At 31.5% G+C, this 10,586-nt stretch overlaps 1 protein-coding gene across 1 annotated transcript; it reads right to left on the reverse strand.

Annotated features, from left to right (window-relative positions):
- Positions 1-3,452: 3,452 nt before the first annotated feature.
- On the reverse strand, positions 3,453-9,827 carry LOC110891830 (zinc finger protein GAI-ASSOCIATED FACTOR 1). The gene is made up of 3 exons (XM_022139367.2): positions 9,561-9,827; positions 5,276-5,672; positions 3,453-4,737 (listed from the first exon to the last, which is right to left on the reverse strand). The coding sequence occupies exons 1-3, from the start codon at positions 9,691-9,693 to the stop codon at positions 3,669-3,671; spliced, it is 1,599 nt and encodes a 532-aa protein (XP_021995059.1). The 5' UTR covers positions 9,694-9,827; the 3' UTR covers positions 3,453-3,668.
- Between the last annotated feature and the right edge of the window lie 759 nt (positions 9,828-10,586).

The raw sequence follows: 10,586 nt of genomic DNA on the forward strand, positions 1-10,586 counted from the left end.
TGGATCCTGGACTCTCAGTATTTAAATCTGGAAATTTCCCATGTTTTGGGAATTTTGACTTAAATGTTTTTCGCTGCTTATTCTACGAAGATTAAAAATAATAGATCTTTGACTTAAATTTATGCAATGACGACTCAATGGTAAGACACCTGGATTTAGGGTCTTACAAGCCATTAGTCACATTACAGTCCGGGGAACAATCAGATAGATCTATTAAGTCTAGGCATGCTCCAATCCTGGTCTGTGAGACCCTGCGGCAGTGCTTTTGTGTCCAACAAGTCGCGTGGCACTATGGATTTAGTGGCCCGGTACGACAGATAACATTGTCCAGGTTTGACTACAAGCTTATGAGGATACATGCATTAATGTCCTTGCAAAACATTAATAATCAACGAATTTCATTGACACTATGTATATTGGTTTCTATACAAAGTTTATCAAATGTTTTAAAAGATTCATTTGTGACAAAACAAAATACGTGAACTCACCAACATTATTGTTGACTTTTATATAACATGTATTTCAGGAAAGTAATGGACTTTGCATGGGTTGGACGTCAAAGCAAGAATGTCAAGACACGGTGCCATTTTGAGAGGGTTTGCCCCATATATATCGTCCTCGTGCAGAATATTGGTGTCAAAGCCTTGTTATTAAAAACTATATGTTTGTTGAAACATAGTTGTGAAACTCGAAAAACTAGTGTTATGTTTGGGAACAAGATACTTTGATTTTGTATTATGATTTCAAGCATTGAATATATTTAGCATCGTTGTTTATTTAAATCATGTAGATGTTTACACTATCGTATGCTATGAAAACCTTTCATAATCAAACATTGGGCTTCCGCTATGAGCGGCTGCGATATAACCAGTGTAACCGACCGGTTCGTACCAGTATCTAAAACATTGAGCATATACATTACCGGTTGTCTTTAAAGTTATACTAGTGCCCGCATGATGTGGCGGGTGTCATCAGAGGCTCTTTTGGAGAGCACATTTTTGGAGAGCATATCTAACCGAGCTGTCTTAAATATTGATTATATTATTATTATTGTTATTGTTGTTGTTGTTGTTGTTGTCGTTGTCGTTGTCGTTGTCGTTGTCGTTGTCGTTGTCGTTGTCGTTGTCGTTGTCGTTGTCGTTGTGGTTGTCGTTGTCGTTGTCGTTGTCGTTGTCGTTGTCGTTGTCGTTGTCGTTGTTGTTGTCGTTGTTGTTGTTTATTAGAGTAAAGTGCAATTTGCCACCCTCTGGTTTGGTCCAAATTGCATAATGACACACTACCTTCCATTTTTTGCGTAATGACACCTTGTGGTGGACATTTCATCACACTATGCACTAGTGGCGGAACTAGAAGAACAATTCAGAGGTATCCTATTTTTTTTACCGTTCACTCATAAAACAGAGAATTCTTTTTTTCCACACATTCAGTTGTCGATCCAGGTCTTTATTCGTATGGAGTCATAGTTTTAGATGCTTCAATTCCATACAAACGAACATAAAAGTTTCTGACTCGATTCGGGTCCTAACATAAGTTTTTTGTATTATCTGATATGTACTAATAATTCATCATGAACTTTAATTGAGTAATTTATTAGTGTGCTTGAGGTTTTTTATTACTAAATAATCTCGACAATAAAGCATTTTTACGTGGTGAAAAATAGTATCTAGACATTTACATGTTTAAAAAATAACATATAATTTATGATAAAATATTGTTATAAGTAGTAAGCTTCAAATAAAATAGAAAAAATTATAAATAAATAAACAATGAATTGATTAAATATATTACATGTAATATTGTAATATTGTAATATTGTAATAAAATGATAATAAGCGAAGTTAAATTGTAAGTAAAAAGTAAAATAGAAAAGAATTAACCCACGTGAGTTAGTTTCCAAATTTCAAGAAAGAGAAAAATAATTAAATAATAAACAATTACTTTTTGGATTTTTAAAAATGGGTCTTCTTCCTCAGGTTTGGTTTATTTCCAACTACATTGATGCCTGAAAAGCTCTTTTCTTCCAAATATTTCATTTTCTTCTTCAACTCTCTCTTATATTACATTTTTAGAGGCATCCTAACATTTTTCAAAGGTATCCGAATACATAAAATGGAGAAAAAATAAAAACTTTTACACTATGCTAAGAAAGTTGAGGGGTATCCCGGGCAACCCCTGACCACCATGTAGATCCGCCCCTGCAATGCACCCAAAACGTTAATTTCTGGACCCAACCACAAGGTGGCAAACTGCAATTTGGACAAAACCACATGGTTGTAGAATGTGATAAAATGTGCACCACAGGGTGTCATTGTACAAAAAGAGGAAGGTAAGGTGTAATTATGCAATCTGGACCAAACCACAGGGTGGCAAATTGCACTTTACTCTTCTTCTAATTATTATATATTTATAATATTTATTTTGTCTTTTTTCTTGAATATGACTTGTATGATGAATAAGTTTTCCTATGATCATTGATGTTTTGTATGATAATATATAATTGTGCAAGGGAGTGTATTATAATACTGTTATCTGCAAAACAATAACAAGAGAGTTGCATTTGACTATAAGAATATCCATAGTTATACCAAAGGAAGTATCTCTCTAAGCTTTTAGGTCCTTCACAGCTCATATGGCAGATCTGAAGAAATATTTCCATCAAGTGTCTGGACACCCAGTTGATTTGATCTAAGATACTTTCCAAACATGTTTGGTCCCCTATTATGCTAAAGAGTGTTGTCCAACAAGGAAAGAACATTCCAACTTTAGCCTCGACTTTGACTTTATCGTTGGCTATCTAATTCTTGAGTTAGGACCGATTTTAGGTCTTTGAGTATTCTCTTCTTGGAAGTTTTAAGTATCACATGCAACTCCAAGAAACTTCTATCTATGGTCTTTTGTGTTGTAGTTAATCATAAAATAGTAAGTATGAACTCGGAAACAATTTGAGGATCACATCCCTGACGAACTCTCGTGTAATAGAAAATTGGACCTCTTTAATTGATCTGTGTAACTCAAAACTATACAATATTGATTGATATGATGGCTCATTTGTTACATATCCAAAGTCATTTCATGTAAAGTTATTAATCTATCCACGAGAAGGATGGTGGCTTCTAACACTTAGACACACCTAATAGGATTTCTGGCACAAAGATAACTTTCTAAACTTGGATAATGATTTCTCCATATAAACATTTGAGTAAAAAGACCACATAATGGGATTTGAATTAGTGATATAAACGTTGTTGCATATTATCGTGGGTTATTCAAGCAAGACCATAACATTAGGCTAATTGGTTGTTGTAACCGGGCCACATTGTGTTTTCGATGGGCTTGAAGATAAGTGTGGGCCGCTTAGCCTCTTGTAAGAGTGCTAATCAATTTTTCTTTAAAAAAAAAGAATATACAAAGAGCATTAAGTATTAGCCTTTTCATTTATCGGATGCTAAAAATATATAACTATTGATATGTATGTATTAAAAAGATGAAGTTAACAAATTATTCATCATTTTTTAAGCCAAGATGGAAAGCGCCTGTAAATCCTTAAAACTATTACAAGGTTAGTTTCTTGATCAAATTAACAAAGCACAAAGCTCATTTGGCCGCTCTTCACAATATTACTTCATCTTGACAGAAAGATTTCTTACAAATGGGCTTTTGCCTCTTGGTCAATGGTCCCAAATGGGCTTTTCGTGGGCTGAAGACTCCCCATGGATAAGTTGTTGAAAAGGATTCATTACTTGACTTGCTACATCAAACCCATTCAATTGTTGCTGTTGTTCTTGGATATTTAGTGGTCTTGATCCTCCAATGCCTAAGAAGTCAACCGTTAATGTGTCGCTACCGCCATGGCTGCCACCACCACCACCTAACATTGGCATGCTTTTAACGATACCCGCATTGCCTCTACCCTGAAGGAAGATGGAGTTGTCATCATTTCTATCTTCGCGATTTTCAACATTCTTAACAAATCCATTACTTTGATCTCCTCCCATTAACATTTCGCTATAAATTCCTATATCATTCATAACAGGATTATGGCCCGGCCCAAACATATCTTGTTGGTTGGGATTTTGGAAAAGATTGTATCCTTCACTACTCTCATTTAATCCCACCATGGATGTTTGATTAGGTTGGACATGGAAGTTATCATAGGTATTAGCCCGTTGCATACCATAAGGCGATGTAGATCTTGGCCCGGGTGAACTGAGTTGATCTGGGCCAGTCATGCTTGTAACAAAACTCTTTTGCATCATTGGGGAATTAATCCCATTGCTTGCTGTAGCGCCCATTTGAGCTGCTTTCTGAAGCAAGGCCGTCGCGGACATATGGCCTGCGGGCCCAGAAAGCAGCCCTCCATCCTTATTTTCGTTTTGAAAGTACCCATAGCCCGACGGACCATTTGGGGAGCTAAGTTGTAGCCCAGAAGATGATGATGATCCCCCTCTTGGGTTTCCAAGAAGGGTGCCTGAGCTACTAGAGAACATGCCACCAGACATGTTCAATGGCTTGAATGGCATTGGAACTAGCTCTTGAGGAAGTGACTTGGTTTGGTTTTTAGGGTCATAATTGTTGAAATCCGGTAACCCAGTTAACCCTTTGTTTCGAGATTCGTTTAACTTAGATGTCATTAGATGATCGTTAAGATGTTGAGGTTGTAACATTTCTTGGTTCACCTTGTTGTTTTCTTCGGCTAATGCATCACAAAACGCTCTGTGAGTTATAAAACTATCCCTCCTGCAAAGATACAAAAGCAAAAAAAATTCATTAATTCTATATGTAAATGGTTAGATAAAAGATTATGCTTTGGAAAACTAACGGTTTGGATCAACGATAAGCCTGGCAAAACGGGCAAGTCGGTGAGATGTCAAACTAGGTTCGGGTCGATTTTGAGCAAAATGGGTTCGGGTCAAATGGGCTGTTTTAAAAAAGCATCAACATGGTTTGATTATAAATGGGTTCTCACCAAAGTGAACTCGTGTTGTAATGAGTCTTTATAGGAAAGAAAAATATCAAAATAGGTTCACATGCTATATTTTATATATAAATAGTGGAGATCTTTGGTGTTAACCCATTTGGATTCGTTTTATGTTAGCAAGTTATATCAGAGTAACCCGTATCCAAATTGACCCGTTTTATTATTTGAGTGACCCAAATGAAGCCATACTCTTTTTTTATAAACTCAAATCAACCCATTATTTGAAAAGTTGGTCATGGCTCATGGTTGCACCCATCACTTTCTAACTAACTAACGAACGAACGAGGAAGATCGAACCTAGAGAAGATAGTCCCACAATCGCACTTATATTCACGAGTGCCACAAGTTTTTTGATGAGCCTTCCAGTCGGATTGAACCGCATATTTCTTTGAACACTTGTCACATTTCCATTTCTTTTCTCCATGTTTCCTGCTATAATGTTTCTTGATCCCTGTGAGATCACCTAGTGCTCGAGCCGGATTGTGATGAACACAAGATGGCTCGGGACACACATAGACCCGTTTCCGGGCATCGGTGCTAGTTCGTTGCCTCAGTTTCCATGGAAGATTATGACCTCTTCGGTGCAATTGTAGGTTTTGGTCTCTTTGAAACCCTTTGTTGCAAATTTCACAAACAAATCTGTTTGTGGCCATCAGTGTTGTTGGTGATAATGCAATCACTTCTGCGGTAGGATCTGTGTAAAAAGAATATTAATTACCATAAATTATATTTTTGCATTAATAGTCACTATACGTTTTATGGTATTTTGAATTTTTAATAGCAAAACTTTTCTATTTAAATTACGTGGCATGCCAATTAAAGGAGGGAATATTCTAGTAGCTGATTGTGACACCCTCATTATTTTGAGAATGAGTCTATAAGACGATATAAATTAGGGTAAGCTAAAATACAGTTAATTTGTTACATATAATAATAAAATAATTAAATAATAACTATAACGAAGACATGAATATATATATTTGTGGTAATTTTTAACTAATAATTCACTTTCAATAAAATAATTAAATACTAACTATAACGAAAACATGAATAATCTATATCTATACTTTGAGGGGTATTTTATGATACCTAAAAAATAAAAACTTTTTACCCTCTTTATTTATAAAAGACCCTTAAAATGAGGGTAGTTTGATCTTTTAAACAATATTTATTTTTTAGCCCCTCATCTTATTACATTTAAATCCCTGAGATTTTAATAAAATTATAGATAATTAGTTACAATTCACCTCTACACAATAAACTTATAATTTTTTTACGTATTCTTTACATATCTTATAAACTATACGGTTTAAAAAAATTCAAAGATAGCATGACGACCTACACATGTTATCGACGTTTCGGTAGTTGTCTTGTTCAATATCGACGCGTGGATTAAAAGGTACAAGTCAATAATGCTTAAATGTACAAGTAATTAATAATTGTGATCTAATGCGCCTAATTTACAAAGATGGGATCCATCTATGCAAGCAAAAACAAAAACAAAAACAAAAAGAATTAAAAGTACTGTAACATAAAATGAAGATATTATGTGTCGCATTTTATTTTATTAAAACGGCCTAACATCTATACCTAGATATATCTTATAAAAACTTAAAACTAACAACAACAAACTTCCTAAATAAAGGGGTGGCAAATCTAAAATTAAACACTAATGCAGTTCTATAGTTACTATTATAAATACATAGCAGGGCACCCTTATATATATTGCTAAACAAACTTAAAAAAATGGATCCAGTTCTGAATTCAATTGTTGCAAAAAACCAAGCATGTGAAATTGAAAATTCTAAGGCCAGTTCTGTTATATCGTAGAAATGAATAATTGTTTTTTTTTTTTTACTTTTATGTGAATGTTAACTTATTTGATTTTTCAGATTCAGTTGCATGATGAACATGTCAATTTAAACAACCCAGTTGTCGAACAAGCTTCTAAGGTATTGATTTTGATGGTTTTTAACTATTATTTTTGCGTATATCTTTCATATTAACATGTTCGTTATGTTATTATATGTGTGTTTTATTGCAAGAGGATGGTAATAAAAGTGTTGATATTATTTCTTATGGTGCAATATTTAGTCCATAAGTCTAATCTTCAACGTGAATTTAGTGAATAGGTAACTTTAAGGTTTATTTAATCTTTTTTAAACTTTTGCATTCAATATTTGTCCTTTTTAAGGATCAGAAATTTGAGACTGAAAGGAAGAGATCCAAGAGACTTTCCGAATGAAAATGGAGTGAGGTTATTAATGTAGACGATTCTGATGACAATTACAAAGAAGAGGAATTAGAAGATACTGCCGATTCAAGCACAAACCTGAAAAACCGATTAAAAATACCTTGAGTGTCAATTCAGAAGCGGAACAGATTTCATGCAGTCTAATATGAAATCTATCAAGTGTTTTTATGATTTTTTTTCTTTTCAGTTGTTATGTTTGATCCAGACGTATGAATAAAGTTTATTTTATATTTGAACTTCATTTTTGGTGTTAATATGATGCAGTTATTGACCATATTAATAAAGTTCAAAATAAAGTTTGCATCCTAAATTTACAAGTCAACTGAACTTATATAAGTTAATATCCTAAAGTTGCAATAAATAAATATTGTAGTTAGATATAGTCAAGCTGAAATTATAAATATTGCAGTTATTCTTGGACGTCAATATAATAATTTGTATTTCTTAATTAAAAATAATAAAGTAATAAACTTTAAAGCTAAACTAAAATAACTGAACTTACTATGATATAAAGTTAATAAAGATATAAACTCTTAACATCCTTTTTTTATAAAAACTGTTTTTAAAATTTTATAAAAATATAAATTTTTTATATATATAAAAACGAAATTTAACAATTAAAGTTAAAGGTGTTAAACGTACTTACGAGTCAACTACTATTTTTTATTTTTATAAAAACAAAAATTTTAAACTTAAAGTTTATTAGATGAGTACCATGTGGATATTTAAAAAAAAAAGTTATGACCTTTAAAGAATCAAATTATAAACTTTATCATTTAACTAACAAAATAAACTTACTTTAAAACTATAATAACTTATCTTCTATTTTTTGTCATTTGATTATTATTTTTTATTAAAAAACCAAACTTTACATGTGTAAAATTGTTTTTTTTACTTTATTTATAAACAAAAATATTTTGTTTTTATAAAAAAAATTAATTCTTTTATAAACTTTTTTAACAAGTAATAATATAAATAAAATACTCAAGAAATTTACAATCTTTACTAGATAAATACTAAATTGTGTTGCAAATTTTTAGGAATTACAAGTTCAACTATATTGTTATAGATAATATTAATCAGTTTCAAAAGAATTCTTTACCAACTTGACTAGATACATAGTAGATTGTGTTGCATACTTTTAGGGATTATAAGTTACAAGTTGACTCACATAGATAAGATTTGTTAGCAATGAAAAATCTGAACTTAGTATGATATAAGTCAAATAAAGATATAAACTCTTAAAATCGTATTTCTTAACCGTTCTTGAAATTTTATAAAAATATAAAATTTTATATCTGTAAAAAAATGAAATTTATATAAACATATAAATTTTTTATATCTGTAAAAAATTAACAATTTAAGTTAAAGGTCTAAAACGTACTTACGAGTCAAATACTATTTTTTAATAAAAACAAAAATTTTAAACTTAAAGTTTATTGTATGAGTACTATGTAGATATTTAAAAAAAGTATGAACTTTAAAAAATAAAACTATACTTTATAATTTAACCAATAAAATAAACATACTTTACAATTATAGCAACTTATCTTTTATTTTTTGTCTTTCGATTATTATTTTTTCTAAGAAAACAACAATTTTTTGTCTTTTGATTATTAAGTTTGATAGAAAAAAAATAAACTTTACATATGTGTAACATTTATGACATATATCCACCACAATAATGTTATCATAAATATTATACGAATAAAAAAACTATCAGTAGCGAGTGCCGCAATGCAAAGTGTCGCCCTCGCCGCATCGTGCAGGCACCCTACTAGTATTATATATATGTATATATTTGTGGTAATTTTTACAAAATCAATATTTTATTAGTGGTAATTTACAGCCCACATCATTATTACTACTTTTGTATGATTGTTAATTTGTTATTTTTATTACCTAAACACATTTTATGTATCTTAACTATATATTGTGCATGTAAAAATATTTATATATGAGAACTAGATGTGTTATTTATTTATTTATTTATTTCATAGTAAATATTTTATTATGTCAGTGTACACTCCACATTCATGGTGCTTAATGAACCTTCAGATTTAATAAAAATGACCATGGACCTTAGAATTATATATAAGATTTTTCTAACCAGATACGTAAAGATCAGTAGGGTGTTCATGGTCTGATTCAGCCGGATTTGACGAAAAATTCGGACTGACGGTTTTGGAAAAACGGAAACCAAACCTTCGTGTTATTAGTTTTGCCAAAAGGGATGTAATATTCAGGATTGTGAAGAGAACTACAAAATAAACTTCCAAGTATAAACAATTTCTAAGAAGTTTGTCTAAAACATTCAGACAAGCAAACCTGGAGTTCCTGGTAGGTTTCTTTTCCTTTTAGGAGGTGGTGGTGGTGGGCGTGTAGTTCCTCCTTGGACTTGCTTTTCTTGACCATCTTCTCCAGAAGAAAAACTGCCTTCATCTGCTGTTATATTAGACATACCTTTTAATTAGGGTTTATTGTTGTATTCTTAATAAGAAACAAGAAACCAAAGTCTATACGTGGAAGGTTGGTGAGGAAGACAAAACCAGAGAATGATTTATGGTTTGAATTATTGAAGAAGATGAGGAAGAAGAAAAGGGTTTGCATGTATTATGTGTCTTTGTTTGGCATGTATATTTATATACAAGTCGTCATATAATAATGCCGACATATAACAAGGACCTTCTCCCCCACCCAAAACCTTTGTTTATAAACTTAAATAATTTCTTTGGTTGTCCACATATATGATGTAATGGTGATGTGAATTATTTCTTAACATTCTAAAATAATGTTTTCAAAAAGAGGCACAACTAATCCTGCGCCAACTTCAAATTTAAATGCTCTCGTTAAATGAGCAACTCAAACGTCCGTTTAAAGATTCGGGCTATGACGTAAGACAAAACTTTCAAACGGCCGTTCGGTGCAATCCTGAACGGCCGTTTCAAAACGATATGATATTAGATTATCAGTTGTGTGTGTATAACATGCCCTTTTTAAAATAATAATAATAATAATAATAATAATAATAATAATAATAATAATAATAATAATAATAATAATAATAATAATAATAATAATAATAATAATAATAATAATAATAATAATAATAATAATAATAATAAAACAGGAAACCCCAATTTTTTCTTCTACTTATTATTGTCAAATTTTAACACTCATTTACCTGTATTAATTTTTATATGCGTGTGGAATATAAATGGACGTTTAAGAAGATGACTATCAGAATGGTGAAAAAACTTATACTTGTTGCTTTTAACTATAATACATAATATAACTGACTATGAATCCTTCTTGTTCATAGATGATCCTAGCTTAATCAACCTCAGGGAGGAG

The sequence above is a fragment of the Helianthus annuus genome, chromosome 11 (genome assembly GCF_002127325.2).
Source record: "Helianthus annuus cultivar XRQ/B chromosome 11, HanXRQr2.0-SUNRISE, whole genome shotgun sequence".
In the NCBI taxonomy this organism is placed as follows: Eukaryota; Viridiplantae; Streptophyta; class Magnoliopsida; order Asterales; family Asteraceae; genus Helianthus; species Helianthus annuus.

Coding starts and splice junctions, on each gene's coding strand:
- LOC110891830 (XM_022139367.2), bottom strand. CDS start 9,693: ATGTCTAATATAACAGCAGATGAAGGCAGTTTTTCTTCTGGAGAAGAT. Junction 5,673..9,560: donor AAACCTACCAGGAACTCCAG/GTTTGCTTGTCT, acceptor CTTTTTACACAG/ATCCTACCGCAGAAGTGATT. Junction 4,738..5,275: donor TGTGGGACTATCTTCTCTAG/GTTCGATCTTCC, acceptor GTATCTTTGCAG/GAGGGATAGTTTTATAACTC.